General features: G+C 53.1%; 2 protein-coding genes across 2 annotated transcripts; both read left to right on the top strand.

Moving 5' to 3' along the window:
- The first annotated feature begins 3,914 nt into the window (after positions 1-3,914).
- On the top strand, positions 3,915-5,588 carry Otos (otospiralin). Its single transcript, XM_031368935.1, has 4 exons — positions 3,915-4,121; positions 4,380-4,472; positions 4,611-4,637; positions 5,288-5,588. The coding sequence occupies exons 2-4, from the start codon at positions 4,415-4,417 to the stop codon at positions 5,470-5,472; spliced, it is 270 nt and encodes an 89-aa protein (XP_031224795.1). The 5' UTR covers positions 3,915-4,121; positions 4,380-4,414; the 3' UTR covers positions 5,473-5,588.
- Positions 5,589-8,123: 2,535 nt separating this feature from the next.
- Positions 8,124-13,649, top strand: Cops9 (COP9 signalosome subunit 9). The gene is made up of 3 exons (XM_031368452.1): positions 8,124-8,248; positions 10,401-10,473; positions 13,403-13,649. Exons 1-3 carry the CDS (start codon positions 8,186-8,188, stop codon positions 13,438-13,440), a joined length of 174 nt encoding a protein of 57 aa, XP_031224312.1. The 5' UTR covers positions 8,124-8,185; the 3' UTR covers positions 13,441-13,649.
- The last annotated feature ends 2,388 nt before the right edge of the window (positions 13,650-16,037 follow it).

The raw sequence follows: 16,037 nt of genomic DNA, 5'->3' as shown, positions 1-16,037 counted from the left end.
GGCCTATCCCTCTGTTGGGGGGCACAAATGACCATAAGCTAAATATTCCTCTCTGGGAACCATATCCACCTCTCAGGCATACAGCTGTTAGCTGTGGTGAACCAAGCAACTTCCCAGTGTGGTGCCTGGCCTGGTGGTTCAGTTAACCCTTTGTGTCCCTGGGAAGCCACCAGTGGAGCTTCCTGCGGCCAGGGCAGGGTCTACAGCAACACCTGTATCCTTGGCTTCAGCACAATCCTTCAGTTCTGCCTGGGCTGTTATCTGGAGGGATTCCTTGGCCGTCAGGAACCCAGATGCTCTTTGGGGGGGGGAGGGGTATGTGTGTCAGGGGTCCAGTATTGATTCCAGATGTGGCCTCAGGAAGCTCCACACCTATCTTGCTCCTGCCTTCTGATCCCAGGCTCAATCTCCAAAGCAGCCTACCTCCTCTGTGGGATGGCAGCAATAGATGCCTGCTAGCCTGTGCACATTATATGTGTGTACACACCTGTGCGTGCATATGATGTTGGGAAGGTGGGTGGTTCCCCTAAAGGGAATATTTGGGGTGGGGTGGCAAAAACAGATCCCTGGAGATGTTTGAGACGTGAAACGTGCACTAGAAAAGGATTCCCTGGCGCCTTGAAATTCAAACGTAACCATGCATCCTGTATTTCTTCCAGCCACGCTGGAGTCCCCAGGATCCGCCAACCCCATCTCATCCCACCCCAGGTCAAGTCCCGATAGTTTCTGAAAGGGTACTCTCTGGGGTTGACCTGGGACCTTTTCAGAGAGTCTATGCTCACTCGGTTCAGGGAAGGAACAAGGTATTCTAAAAGAAGGTGGCCACATGCTTACACATGTCAGCTTCAGATCTGGATGCGGTCAGTCTTATGACATGGAAGGAAGCTTTGATCATTTGAGGACACAAACCCTGTCCTGTGGGCCAGCTGCACAGGATCCTGTGAGCATGGCGCCCCCTGGAGGCCATCTCAGAAACATGTCACTCCAAGCAGCCTGGGACCTGCGGTCTCGCCTCAGGACCTTCTAGATTTCCTGACTGTTAAAGCTGCCACACCCACATCAACTGTGATGGCGTAGAGGGACTTCCACCTTGGCAGGCTTTTCCAAGTCAGCTCAACGCTCTCCCAGAATTCTCCCTTCTCATATCCAAGGTATCGTGATTCATTAAGTTCTTTCATTAACATACTAAGTCCTATAGGGATGTGTGGGTTTGAGAACAAACTTGGGTGACATTAGGAGGCTGCCCCTCCCTTTGTAGGAGCAGGGACGGCAATTCCTGAGGAAAACGTGTCTACCAGGCCATGTTTAGAGGGACAAAGGGCAGCGTGGCTGGCTTCTAGAGCCTCTGAATTCCCCCACTGTGTAGTCACGTGACACCCAGGTACTCCGCAGGTGCCCAATAACAGGGCACCAGCAGGAGGGCGATGCTACCTTCTGGAATGGAGGACTCAGGGCAGATGTCAGTCTGGGAGATGACATCCCCTCCTGCACCCCGGTACTTACGCTGGCTACGATCCAGGAGGCGGCAAGTGACCCTAGGATCAGTTAGAAGCCACTCCGAAGGCTTCGGGGGGACTCAGGCTGTGTGAACAGGGCAAAACACAGGCTGAGCATTCGATGGTGGAGAAGGCAGGAGACACACCAATATGACGAACTGTGGCTTTAAATTATGAGCACGTGTCTGTGCTCATGTTGGGACAGCTCAAGGATGACGGCCAGCTACTCTGGGCTCTGCCTCCTAGGAGAATAGAGTTGGGTTGGGTTGGCACTTCGGAGTACAGTTCTGGGGCATCTGCGAGGCTCAGGGAGTAATCGATAGTCAGATGTGGCGTCCCAGGATGGACAGCAGGGGGCGCCAGATACCTCTGACTCGTTCCCAATCCTGGCGTTCCTTGCAACTACCGGGACCTTTTCTAGTTGACTGCCACGGGAGGTAACAAGGGGCCTCTGTCATCTCCCGAATCCAAGCAGACAGACCTTTAAGACCTTGGATGTTTCCTCCGAGGTCCTGTATGGGGCTGGAGAGCAGGGACTGTCTCCCACGCACTGGACATCATGCAGGCTTCTGAGCAGTCACTGGGCAGGTTTCAAGTTTGCCCATCCTATATGGTATTATCCTAGATCCAACCTTTGGGAGCGTTTGAGAATGCGAACCCTTCCCTGCCCTGGGCGTTGAATTTTAGAAGGAACCCAAGCTATTATTAAAGGATGGAATCTGCTGTTTGGGGATTCCCACCAGATGTGGGTATGCAAGGGTCTGGGGAAGGCATTTAAATTTTTGAAAAATGACATTTACTTATTGTATATGTGTTTGCAGTGTGTTCCGGGTGTGAATGTGTAGGTCAGAGAACAACTTGTGGGAGTGGGTTCTCTCCTTCCAGCACGTGGGATGTGGGGATTGAACTCGTTTTAGCGGCAAGGACTTCTACTGGTTCAGCCATTTTAATGGTCCCTCTTGAAGGTAGAGTGGTCTGCAGGAGAACAGAGAGACAGGGACAGATGGATGGGTGAGGGGCAAAGGACATGTGTTCTCGATGGACGGGGGCAAGAGGGTGTCTCTGTCCTGGCCAGTGAGATACGGAGTTTGAAGGACTCAGGCAGAGAGAAAGTGTGTAGAGGGTGGAGATTTGATTGATGTAGGAAAGCACATGTGTCCCAGAAGGTGTGGAGGACCTGGGAGGTCGACTGACTGCTATGAGCCAGAGTAAGTAACAGGGAGCTGCTGGTGGTGGGGCTGTTTTATTTAAAGCTTTCTTACATAAAAGTAATAAATCAAGGAAAATACACACCTATAAAGGGAGGAGAAAGCCAATGAACACCCATAGTTTCCTCTCCCAGACCCATGGCTGCTAATTAGCAAAGTATTACATTTGGAAAGCAGTTTCAAACCAGTTTGCATGTTTTCTTTTACGCTGTGTTTTTCCCACAGGTGTCCTTCCATGCTAACCTTCAGATAGGGGCTCCTTGGGGTGGACAGTTGATTGCCTCACCCTGGTGGCCCTCTATGGCCGGATGCTCAGGCTCAGGGTGTCTGCTCCTTTGGGCTCTGACTAGAGCCTTTCTCTTTGCCAGGTCCCCTGTGTCTGTGACCACAACTGTGACCACAACTGTGCTGTAAATCAGGGCTGTATATCTTCATGAATCATATACCTTGAGGTGGTTCGTGGACCCCGACACAGCTGCCCTAAAAACAGCCACACCTCTTGTAGCACAGGGGTTAGGGGTCAGGGGTCTGGAAATGAAAGCCAGACGCTCTCTGCTACATGGCTGCACTTCAATATGATTGGATCAGAGCCCCTCTCTGGGTCTCTGGTTAGATTTTGGCTGTTACCTGGGGAAGGGTGGGAACTTGAAGGCCACACAACTCCAGAACAGGGCACCAGAATCTTTGAGAGTCCTAGGGTATTGAGCAATAATGGACACCCTTATCCTGGACACAGGTCCTGTATCCAGCAGGATGCTAGGACCTCACAGGGCACAATAGAGATCATCAACCTGGACTTAGGCTCTGCATCCAATGGGGTGTTGAGACCTCAGAGGCGGGTCCATGAGGTAACACTTCCTCTGACAGGTAGGCACAGGTTCCATCAAGAGATAATCACAGTGTTCTGAACTTAAGGGTTCCTGATGTCTACTGGTATCTATCCCCTGGCCTTCCCCATTAGAGACTTGGAGGAAAGCTCTGGTCTAGGGGAAGGGTCTAGCTTGCCCCACACTTCCTCTCCATGGCTGCTCTACCAATGTGGTGTCCTGGGTGAGGGAGAGTCTGCAGCTTCCCAAAAAGGCCATGGGATCACAGGGTTCTGTGGCACAGCAGGGAGATTTCAGCAGCCCCCGTATCAGACGCCGAAGGAGGGGTGTTAGATGGACCCATGCTGGATTCAGCTTGGATAGCAGATTTGGTCTGTGGTCTGATGTCCCCAGCTGCTCCCACAGGCCCTCCTGCCAGCAGGGAAACAGAGACCTACAGTCCTCTGCCGGGGGATGAAATATTCAGTTTGATGGCTCAGGAGGGTGACGCTTCCTTCCTTGTCCCAGCCCCACTCTATAAAGAGCAGCCAGGGCATTGGCAGCAGCCCCACAAGGCTGCTGATTGTGCTAAACAGACCAGCAGCAACAAGGTACCCTCTGGGAGGGCTGGGCTGCTCTCTCTACAGAAAGGGTGGACCTGGTGTTTGTGATGGGGGTGGGAACGGGAGATCCATCTCTTAAACGGTCAAAATTGATAGGCTTTCTACCTCAGAATAGTGGCTTGGAAAAAACAGAAACAGAAGCATTTATGAAAATGCTAGCCTTCCTAAGGATGGTCCACTTCGGGGTGGCAGGATGGGCTCATCCTAGCGGGCAGCAGCATCATCCTTGGCTCCCTCCGGCTGCAGGTGTTCCTGGGTATACTGAGCTGCACTCGGTAAGGATGCAGGTCTGTGTGCTGTGGTGGCTGGCCCTTGGCATTGTGCTGGGGATTCCTGCAGGTGAGGGGCCGCTCTGGGACTGGACGTAGCCATAGCTCTCTTAACCTTTCCATGCCTCTCCTTCAAAGTGTCCTTGTTCTGGTCTGCAGTGGTTAATGGGGGTATTCCCTAGGTGATGGTTCTCCTTTCCCTTTGCAGGTGCCAAGCCAATGCCAGAGGAAGCAGGTACGTTTTTCGATGTCTTTCCTCTCACTGACATAAGGTACCAGCTCGTGTAGATGGGTCGGGGAGTAGAGGCTGCTCAGCTCTGGCAGACAGAACAGTGGGAGTCCTGGCTCTCCTGGAATATGGCAATGCAGGTCCTGTTGCCAGCAGGGAGCTATGCATGCTGAAGGATGGAGGACACCATCAGGCGGGGCTCTGTCTTCTGCCATGTGAGAACGCCCAGGCAGAAGGGAGATAAGCTCTCAGAGTCGCATCCTCAGTTTGCTCTCAGGAGTCTCAGTACCGCTGAGGTGGCCTAGCCTGTGCTCTAGAACGTGGGTGCTGTGTTCTTTGAAGCCTCATCAGCATGCTGCCTGAGTCCTGCACTCATCATCACCCGACTGCCTCTTTGCCCATCATCTTCCAGACAAGGACAAGGCCCTGCTTTGTTCTCCTGTCTCCCCCCTTTCTTCTCTTTCTGTCAGACCAGGTACACTAATGGGCAAGAGATACACTCAGAGTGACTCCGACTCCACTCCTGGCTGGGAAGGTGCCCTCCCCATGGCAGGCACTGGGAGCACCATCCACTTGCCATGGCTGTATAGGGGATGTTCTTCTTGCAGGGATAATGGGACAGGCACTGAGGTGATTGCCTGTGTCTTGTCTTTCAGATCCCAACACACAGCCTCCAGCCATGCCCTACTGGCCTTTCTCCACCTCTGACTTCTGGAACTACGTACAATATTTCCAGACAGAGGGCGCCTACCCGCAGATCGAGGACATGGCCAGAACCTTCTTTGCACACTTTCCTCTGGGGAGCACCCTAGGTTTCCATGTTCCCTACCAGGAGGACTGAGCAGTGTCTAGTCTGCTGCCTGCCTGGCTGCACTGCCCAGGGCTGAAGGTGGTCCAGAGACACAGTGGTGGGCAAAGGGTGGGGCTCACGTTCAATAAACTCCTTCTGAAGATGCATATTGCCCTGTGGGTTTCTTTCAAGGAGCCGATGTGTGCTGTAGCACTGTGTATTAGCTGGGCTTTATTCTGATGACCGATGAGCATGCCTTTAATTAAAACATATATAGCCAGGTGGTGGTGGTGTATGCCTTTAATGCCAGCACTTAGGAGGCAGAGGCAGGCGGATTTCTGAGTTCGAGGACAGCCTGGTCTACAGAGTGAGTTCCAGGATAGCCAGGGCTATACAGAGAAACCCTATCTCGAAAAACAAAACAAACAAACAAACAAGCAAGACATATCATATATATCATTTCTATTCATTAAGGGCTTTCGGCCTTAGGTGTCACTTTGTCCTTCTACCCTCACAATGACCTGGGGATCGGCTATGGTGGCTCCAGATTGTAGGCAAGGACGCTGAAAGAAAGACCCCCAGTACAACTTCACTTGTTAAGTCCAAGTGCCTAGTTAGGCAAGCCAGACAGCAGGCAGCCTTCCCTTCCCTTGGCTGCCAGATGAACTACAGTCACGCGGGGGGCCTGGCACCCACGCTTGCTCGGTACTCAGCACGTTCCTGGGAGCAGCGGGAATCGAGAAACCAGATTTCTCCTGTCTGTGAAGGAGAGCCATAGCCCACACTTAGTCTCTGAGGGGAAGACTCCGGACGGAGGCTGCTGGGGGAGGGGATGGTTTCCCTGGGTAGTCCTCTGGTTGTGTTAGGATATGAAGGGAGTGTGGCATAACGTGGGGGCAGCCTATGTTACAGGTGGCAAGCCTCCCTGACACACACAAGGCATGCAAGCCCAGAACACACTGGTAAATGCCCCACATACCAGCAGGAGGAGAAACTCATGGGAGGCTCCCCTTGGCTGCCAGCCTGTCTCTGCTTAGTTTGACCTTCACGTGGGTATCTCAGGGTAATACTGACCTGGCCTTTGAGGCTCTCGGGTTATTTCTTACACATCTGGCACAGTACACTCAGGCTTAAGGGGTAGGAGTGACTGTCCAGGCTCAGTTCCCATTATGTTTTGGTTGAATCAGTTTCCCTGGATCGGTCCTTACCCTTGACCCCCCGTTTTAACTCCAGCAGCCCACACCCCAAGCCGCTGATGCCTCAAAGTTGTTAAAAGAAAAGAAAAACCAATCCAAAAAACCTAACCCTACCCAACCCAACCCACCCACCCACCAACCAACTAGCCAGCCAGCCAGCCAACAGTTCCCAAACACTTTGAAAGCAGGGTAAGGGAAGACATTGAAAACCATCAGGACAGGTACAGGAGAAAAAGCCTTGTACTGCTGAAGAGACTCAGCTCAACCACAGTAGCAACAGGGGCTGACAGTAAAGGAACAGGGTAGAGGAAGATGGGAGATAACGCAGGGGTAACACCGATGCTCTGCTGGAGGCAGGATCAGAGCCATCATCCAGGGAGAGTGGAGGGTGTGGAGACCTATCAGGTATGGAGAGCAGGCAGGTACCTATTGGATTTCAGGCTTCTTGCTACATTGACTTCACAGGGATATTTACTAAACCTGGATTGTACCGGGAGGTGCCCAGAGGATCCAGGTGAGCAACCAGGAGCCTCACTGGAGTATTCTAGACTGTCAGAGCATCTCAGGTCCTCTCCTACAATGATCCACACCCCTCTCTCCCCCTTCCTCATCTCTTTGTTTTGTTTTTGTTTGTTTGTTTTCGTTTTTTGAGACAGGGTTTTTCTGTATAGCCCTGGCTGTCCTTGAACTCACTGTGTAGACCAGGCTGGCCTCGAACTCAGAAATCCGCCTGCCTCTGCCTCCCAAGTGCTGGGATTAAAGGCGTGGGCCACCACCGCCGGCTCCTTCCTGATCTCTTAACTTTCATTCATTCTTTAAAAACCATGGTACAATATAGCACCCTAGAATGTATCACCCTAGCCACCTCTCGGGTGACAGTACAGTCATATAAGTGACACCTTCACCCAACCCCACGGCACACCTCTAGAACTCTTCGATCTGCAGATCTAAAACTGTGTCCATTGAACAACTGTCATCCCCAACACGGCAGCATTTATGAGTTTGACTGCTCTAGAGACCGACTCTGAGCGATACACAGCGTTTGTTTATATTTCACTTAACGACATCCCTCAAGGGTCCTCCATGCCCATAGGTGAAGGATCCCTTCTTAGTTTTAAGACGCCACACTATCCCACGGTGTAGTTAAATCCCATCTTGTCTGCGCGCGCTTCCTCCTCTTGGCCGAGGTGACCCTGCGAGTGGCCGCTGTGCACGTACTAGTTTTGGATTCCTATTACCCCCAACAGCACCTGGGGATCCAATACCCGCACCTTCTAGCCAATCCATTACTGCCTGCGATTTCTGTACAGTAGCCATTCTCGTGGTTTGGAACTGCAACTCTGCTGGGAAAGGGCAAGTCTCCTTTCTCCGCCGACCGCTCGTGCTCGTGCGGTGTTGCTGGTCCTTAACCCGCAAACTGCTGCCCTAGTCAGCCGGGGGAAAGCTGTCCTGCAGCCACGTCCGCAGGGTGCCACAGAGGCGCGGTCCTCCGGGGTCTAGACCTGCTCGGAGGAACGCCGGAAGTAGAAGGGGCTGGCCGGAAGTGAGCGCAAGGCCGCCGTGTAGAGATGAAACCCGCTGTGGATGAGATGTTCCCCGAAGGCGCGGGGCCCTATGTGGACCTGGATGAGGTGGGCGGTGGCGGCGCGGAGCGATGCGTAGGGGATGGGAGCACGCCTGCAAACCTGCGCGGGAGCCCAGGCCTTTGGGGATTCAGGAACTGCCAGAGGCTGGGGAAGTGGGAGCTGCCGGGGACGGTCGCAGGGCCCGGGACTGTTTACATGAATTGCAGCGAGGAAGTGGAGTTGGCTGTGGTCCTGATAAATCTTCCAGAGAGAGAAGGCCCGAGCGAGGCTTACGCACTAACAGGCCTCCAGCCCCCAATCCCTGAGAGAAGGGCGAGGGATGGTGTGTGGCAACTGTGCGCTTTGGGCTGGGACTCAGTTATTTCGTGTAGGCACAGTTCTCGAGCGATCCTGTGCTTTTGATTTCCACCACGGCCACAGATATTTATCTGATATAGGTGTTCCAGTGAGTTGGTTATATGATCAGGAGTGTCAGCTAGCTTTTGTATGTCAGCTTCCTGTTCCTCCTCAAAGCTCAGCGAGTAGGGAGGTGTGCGAATGCATCCCCGGACCTGAGCGATGTCAGGTGTGGCCGGAAGAGGCAGATTGCAAATCCGAAGCAAGGGTAGGGTGGGGGTGCCCTACAGACATATCTATGGAGTTTTGGTTGGCTCAGATAAGACTTAAGAGAGGGGCTTCCCCTGATCCAAATATTGAAGGATGACGAGAGCCATAGTAGCAGAGCTCTGGAAGAGTGATGCTCCCTGGACCACTAAAGGAAAGGGATGTCTTGTAGTTTGTCTTAGGGTTTCTATTGCTATGACAGAACGCCATAGCCAAAAAGGAAGTTGGGGAGGAAAGGATTTATTTGACCTACACTTCCAGATTATCATCGGAGGAAGGCCGGACAGGAACTCAAGCAGGGCGAGAACCTGGAGGCAGGAGCTAATGCAGAGGCCATGGAGGGGTGCAGCCTGCTGGCTTGCTCACTGTGGCTTGCTCCTCCTGCTTTCTTATAGAACCCAGGACCTTCCAGCCCAGAGATGGCACCACCCACTATGGGCTGGGCTCTTCCTCATTGATCACTAATTGAGAAAACCTCTCACAGCTGGATCTCATGGAGGCATTTCCTCCCCTGAGCTCCTTCCTCTCTGATGACTCTGGCTTGTGTCAAGTTGACACACAAAACCAGCCAGTACATAGTTGAACACAGAGGGGCAGGAACAAGTAGGGCCACACAATGAAGCTTGCAGAATGGGTGTGTGGGCTCTGTGGTCCCCTGACGAGTTGATTGCTCTCAGCCTTAGCCCCTCAGTCCTGCAGCAGGTGATCTGAGGGCATCCCAGTGAGGAAGCCTGACTTCCTGTGGGGGTTGTTCCTTTGGATGATGTGGAGCCTCGGTTTATAGGGAGATAGTAGAGAAATGGGAACAAGAAGAGCGAAGCCTTAAGGAAATTGTGATTGAGGCAGTGAAGGCCGGAGGGCTCAGCCCGGACTTCGGAAACAGTCTGTATGGCTTCCTGCAGTGGTGGGTGTGGAGACGGAGGCAGAGACAAAGAGAAGATTCAAAAGGGAGTACAGGAGATGCTCAAGTACTTGAAACTCGAGGGAAACTTGAACCCACAACTTTCGAGAGATGGGGCCCAGGCAGAAGGAGACCTGAGCCGGCTGTCCTGTGAGCTGCAACCACAGGTGCCTGCTACCACCATTCTGGGTGACCAAATGGCACAAAGTCTTTGAGAGTGTTTGTATCTCACATATTGGGTGTGGTCTGGTTTTAGCACCACTATATGGTGGCTACCCTGGAAGAGCCTCCGAGAGCAGCACCCCAGACCGCAGTGCTGGGACAAGCAGCTTCCCAAGGGGAATGGCTGCAGTCTCAGAAAGAAGGGGGCTCTAGAGCAGAGATCCAGCTTGCTGACATGCTTCTGTGTCTGCTGGCATTGTCTAGGAGGTTGAAGACTCTGGCAGGAGAGTACCACGCAAGGCCATGCCAAGGAAAACTCAAGGGACACAGGACCTTGAGAGAGCTTTAAAATCATTTGCTTGGCTTCCCCATTCACACTACTTTCTTTGTCTGGAAAATTCTGGCTCCCAACTTGAGCGTTCTTCTTGTCCCTCAGTGTTCTGTCCCAGGGAGGTTGGATGGGTTTGGTAATGTAGCCACCACCTGCTTTTGGGAAACAAACACGGAATGACCTTGCCTCTCACTCTCCAGGCTGGAGGTAGCACCGGGCTCTTGATGGACTTGGCAGCCAATGAAAAGGCAGTGCATGCAGACTTTTTTAATGGTGAGTATGCCAGGCGTGGGTGCCAGGCTTAATCAGAGATTTCCTCTGCGGTGGGCAGCTTCGTGCCTCGGGTAATTTGGATCATGGACCAGTGTGGCCCAGACCCTGTGCCTTTCTCAGTACTGGGCCAGGTGTATGGAGTGGTCGCCCTGGCAGTTAGCTCTGCCTGTCAGCACTATGTGAGAGGAAAACAGGAAGTCAGTTTCTCCCCAGCTTACTTACTACCCAGGGTTGAAATTGAGCAGTGGTATGAATAGCGTGTGCAGATGGACGTATTGATTATGGCCCACTTCCCAGGGACAGAGCCTGCGAGGCTCTGTCCTTGGTCTCTCCCGAGGATGATGATGTGCATCCCTTTCTCTCCTGGGTCACACCTATTTGCACCTGGGCTCCTGGCCACTGCTGCCTTTGCAGAGTAACAGCTGTGCTCTGCTTCCACTCACCCTGAGCAAGGCCGGGGCAAAGGCCACGCTTCCATCCCATAGCTGAGAGCATTCTTGATTATTGTACCAACTGAACAGTGGAAGCTGGCGATAAGATCTCCAGCCATGTGGACCTCCTCCAGGTTGTGTTTGAATCTCCTGTCCCCCCGATCCTGAAGGCCTCATTCCTGCTGGTTAACCCTTACATTGGGTTGAAGTGGCGATTGGGAATCTAGGCCAAGCTCCCTGCTCGTGGGGGAGTGGTGGTTTTCTCCCTTTTTGTCCCAGCTAGACTCCAGTGCATGACTCTCAAAAGAGCTGTGACTAACCATGCCATATTGATTTCTAACTTACTAGGGCCCCCCTCAAGTTCCAATCCCAGATGGGTTTGGGGGCTCATTGGTGTGTGGCTGATGCTTGAGTGGGGAAACCATCTGTCAGATGGGTGTTTCCTTCCTGGGGACATTGCTTCTCCCCAACTGGTGTCAGAACTGGGGGGTGGGGGAGGAGATAACACTGTAACCTTCAAAGTCATTTCTCTAAATTCTCTTCTGGGAGTAGATGGTGCAGAGCTACTGACTGCTTCCCAGCGCAGCCTCGTGGCACCTTGGGGGGCTCCTGGCTGCTCAGGGTGTGTGTGCGACCTGTAGGGCTCATAGGGTTGCATTAGGACTCCTTCAGAATCCCATTCATCCGTGTCATCTCCTGGTACTTGAGAGAGCATCTGTGTACTGTGTTCAGTGCATGCGGTTCTAGAGGGAGCAAGTGGCCTAGCCTGTACCTTCAGGGAGCACTTGGTGACATGGCAGCAGACACCTATCTCCTAATGACCCACATTGGACAGGGAAGGACACGCAGGCTCCCTGTCCACTCTGCCTGGGAGGGACATGCAGGCTCTCTGTCCACTCTGCCTGGGAGGGACATGCAGGCTCCCTGTCCACTCTGCCTGGGAGGGACATGCAGGCTCTCTGTCCACTCTGCCTGGGGGGGACATGCAGGCTCTCTGTCCACTCTGCCTGGGAAGGACATGCAGGCTCTCTGTCTCCTACTCACTGCCTGAGCTCAGCAAGAGTGGGTGCTGTCTGCAGTCTGTACCAAACCGTGCTTAGGAAACCATTCATTGTAAGAGGCCCATGAGACTTGGCTTGGGCTTCCACCAAGGCCTTTCGGCTTCCCAAACAGATGGGTTCTGGAGCTGTTGTCTGGTGAGCAGTGGGTCCTACTGTGGACCTGACACTCACTCTTCCCTTAGTACATGTGGTTTATAAGTAGTAAGAGATCTAGACAAGGCCTCAGGCAGGCCGCTGAGAGCCCGGATAAGCTGGGTGGTATTGTATCCAGAGAACTGTCAGAGGGAGACTTCTCTGGATCACAGGAATGACGTCAGAGCAGGAATCACAGGCATCAGGAATGGGAGGATGGAGTGGGCAGGGATCACAGGGATCAGGAGTGGGAGGATGGAGTGGGCAGGGATCAGGAGTGGGGAGGGTGGAGTGGGCAGGGATCACAGGCATCAGGAGTGGGAGGATGGAGTGGGCAGGGATCACAGGGATCAGGAGTGGGAGGATGGAGTGGGCAGGGATCACAGGGATCAGGAGTGGGAGGGTGGAGTGGGCAGGGATCACAGGGATCAGGAGTGGGAGGGTGGAGTGGGCAGGGATCACAGGCATCAGGAGTGGGATGATGGAGCGGGCAGGGATCACAGGCATCAGGAGTGGGAGGATGGAGCAGGCAGGGATCACAGGCATCAGGAGTGGGAGGATGGAGCAGGCAGGGATCACAGGGATCAGGAGTGGGAGGGTGGAGTGGGCAGGAATCACAGGCATTAGGAGTGGAGCAGTCTCTTGCGTGACTGGAGCTGCACTATAGACTCTGCCTTTGCCCAGAAAGGTCTAGTGTAGGAAGCTTTCCAAGCAGATGCACTCTGCACACATGGGTGGGCTTGACTCCTTTCCTATCCTCAAAGTGACCCTGCTCAGTAGATGGAAATGTGGGAGATGTGTGAACAGAACGGTGGTGGCCATGGCTATGGGCAGCAGTGGTATGTTTGGATGCTGACTGTAAAGTACACTGACTGGAGCAGGCTGTGCCTGTGTATCTGGAGCCTAGCTTGTGCAGGCTCGCTTAGGGGTCATCTCGGGCCCAGTTCAGCCGCTGTTCCCCACAGTTCCACCCTCCTGGTGCAGGAATGGCACTGTTGTCCTCACGCTCAGTATGGCCGCCCAGCTGCAAGGTGGTTGTCCATGTGTCCACAACACCCCCGTGCTTTATAAAGAATGCCCTCTAAACTAGACTGTGATTAAGGATACACTGGGGCAGTGTCGTCCCCCAGAGTCCCATCTGCCCCCTCCAGCTGGCTAAAGCTGAGTCTCTTGGGGAGTCCTTTACCAGGTTACACAGTTTACCTCTCTCTCTGCCTTTCCAGCTATCAGCAAATTCATTTTGAAGCAGTTCCTCACTTGCTTGTCCTGTACCCAATAATGCTTCATTTTGATTTGTTTTCGTAGACTTTGAAGACCTCTTTGATGATGATGATGTCCAGTGATGCCGCCCAGTCATACATGCTCCAAGTCTGTGATGTGTCTGGAGTCTCTTGGGACAGGGTCAGCTGATTGTAAACACCGTTTGAACATCACTAGAAAGCAGGACCTAGTCAACCAATAGGGAAACTGTCTGAACCAACTGCATACTGATGTCTTTGGGAGTGCCAGCCCATGCCCTTGTTTAAATTAATAAAGAGCACTATAACACGTAGGATGATTTTAATTCCTGTCCTTTTAGATGCAGGTTGCGACTCTCCTCCCCCATGTGTGAACACAAGATAACACATGTCACCACGGCAAGCACACCATGCTGCTTTCAGTGTGCGGTGACTGGGGATGCACTGTCTGGGTCAGCATTGCCCTGTGCAGGCGTGTGCACATGCCTGCCAGAGCACTTTGAGGACCTGACTGAAGGAACCTTTGCCCTGTGAACGGAGACCCTCTGCATACCACAGCTGGAGTGCGCTTCCCTTAGCCTCTTTCTCAGAGCTGCTGCTTTTACAAGACCCCAGGTTGAAGGACTCAGGGTGCCCAGGGTAGAGACTGAAGGAGGTGCCTTCCCCGTGAGAAATGTGTGGCCTGGTTCTTCTCAAAGGAGGGTACAGAGTCGGTGGGGGACGATTTCTAAAAATGCGTTAGCCAGGCTCACAGATGACTGAGACGGATAAGATCACTGCTTTGTCACAGTGACAGCTGTTCTGCAGAGCAAGGATTGCCAGTGCCTTCGTGTCCTTACTGGACTAGGATGCTGGTGTCTGAGGTATCCTCTGGCTTGGGGATCCCCAGTCTTCAGCAGGTGGGGAAGACGTGAGGTGAGTGCGAGTCCGCTCTGCAGCAACTACTCACTGTACAGAGAACCTCGTAAGGACGTGGTGTGGCCCAGAGACCAGAGCCAAGAACCCCAGCGCGGCCTCAGCAGAGTGGTCTGCATGCCTGCGAGCCGTGCATGCTCTGTGGTGTCCACCTTTCCCTTCACAGAACCCTTACCGCTCCTTCGGGACCCAGGAGAAGAGGAACTCCCCCCCACTTCTGACCTCAACTCCAAGTGAAAGTGACTTCGGCTTATGTCTCACCTGCTGGCTTCTGCCCTTTCCCAGTGATACACCTTCAGGGAAGTTACACCCCACGGGACATTTCCGATTGCCCTGCCTTCTGTCAGGCCACATAGTCTCGCAGCTAGCCAATAGAGGCCACGCTTCAGCTGTGGGAGATAGCAGTGCCAGCATTCTGTGAGAAGACCTTATCTTACTCTGCAGGGAGCAGCGGGTGACCCCGCTCAGTGACAGGTTTTCGGAGAACGGCTTCTGCTAATGAAGCATCTCGTCCTTGTTTAGCCCCTGACTCTGAGGGGAGGGTGCTGGGGAAATCCTGTGTGGGTTGTTTGGCCTTTGGAACAGCAGCGGAGAGGAGACCTTGTCTGGTGGCTCAGTCTGTCTGTCAGGACTTAGGAGAAAGATTTTCCTTCCCTGGCTTCATGTTTCCTCCTGGGTAGGGTGAAAGCACTCAACTTCCCGTGGATTTCCACCCGTCGCATCAGTGGAAAGACCAAAGTGTTACCAAGATACAGGGAAGGGAGACAGGGCCAGTCTTGGCTTGGCTTGGCTTGGTTTGTTAGTTGGCTTTGTTTTGTTTTGTTTTTTTTTTTTTTTTGACATAGAGTTTCGTTGTGTCTTCCTGGCTGTCCCAGTGCTTGCTGTGTAGACCAGGCAGGCCTCATACAGAGATCTGCCCCCTGGGTACTGGGACTAGAGATTCCTGCCACCACATCCAGCAAGCATCCACGCTCGTGAACAAACCTAAGCCAAGCTAGTCACTCTCCTAGCCTACGCCATGTTTTTAGGAAAGGGCCCTTACTGCGTTTAGAAGCTTGACTGCTGTGATTACTGCTGGGAGCCAAGGAGAGGGGCTGCTGGGAAAACTCTCAAAGGCCCTTTGTCCTCTAGAGACCAAAGCTTGGCATTCGGGAGCTGTGCTGTTCTTTATCCACCATGGCCTACAGGCTCCGATTGGCAGGCATCAGCCCAGTTCCACTGAGCTTCTCGCTTTAGCCACACCCCTCTCTAGGAAGCAGGATCAGGCACCATGGAACACCATGGGCCCTGTGTCAGAAGCATCCAGCCCTGATGCAGCTATTGGAGGGTTTTTTTTTTTGTTGTTGTTGTTGTTGTTGTTTTGCTACGTCACAGGCTCTTGAATATTATGTTCCCTGATGAACCACACAGTTATAATGGCTGCTGGATGATCTTTGAGGAGAGCCAATGCTGTGTGCTGTCAGGGGGCTGCCAGCCCAAAGGCAGTCGCTGTTTCTGAAGGATGACCTTGCTTCCTTGCCCCCAGTATCAGGCCATCTGACATATGGTAGATTCCCAGCCAATGCCTGCTAAATGTAACCAAGCAGCATGCCTCATGTGCATGGGATTTGCAAGCCATGCCCTAGGTCCTGAGGAGGTGAGAGATGCCACGCCTTGTCCCAGCAAAAGCCCTGATTCCATTTGTAGAAGCTCTCTCTACTTAAGTCTCCCCCAAAGACTCTGCTTCCTAATATATCTTGGGGTGGGGTGGGGTCAGTATGAAGGGCTGGGGTGGGGTAAGGGTAGTG

The sequence above is a fragment of the Mastomys coucha genome, unplaced genomic scaffold, assembly GCF_008632895.1.
Source record: "Mastomys coucha isolate ucsf_1 unplaced genomic scaffold, UCSF_Mcou_1 pScaffold14, whole genome shotgun sequence".
NCBI lineage: Eukaryota > Metazoa > Chordata > Mammalia > Rodentia > Muridae > Mastomys > Mastomys coucha.
The sequence above is the reverse complement of the archived record's forward strand: the minus strand, read 5'-3'. Positions and strand labels throughout refer to the sequence as shown.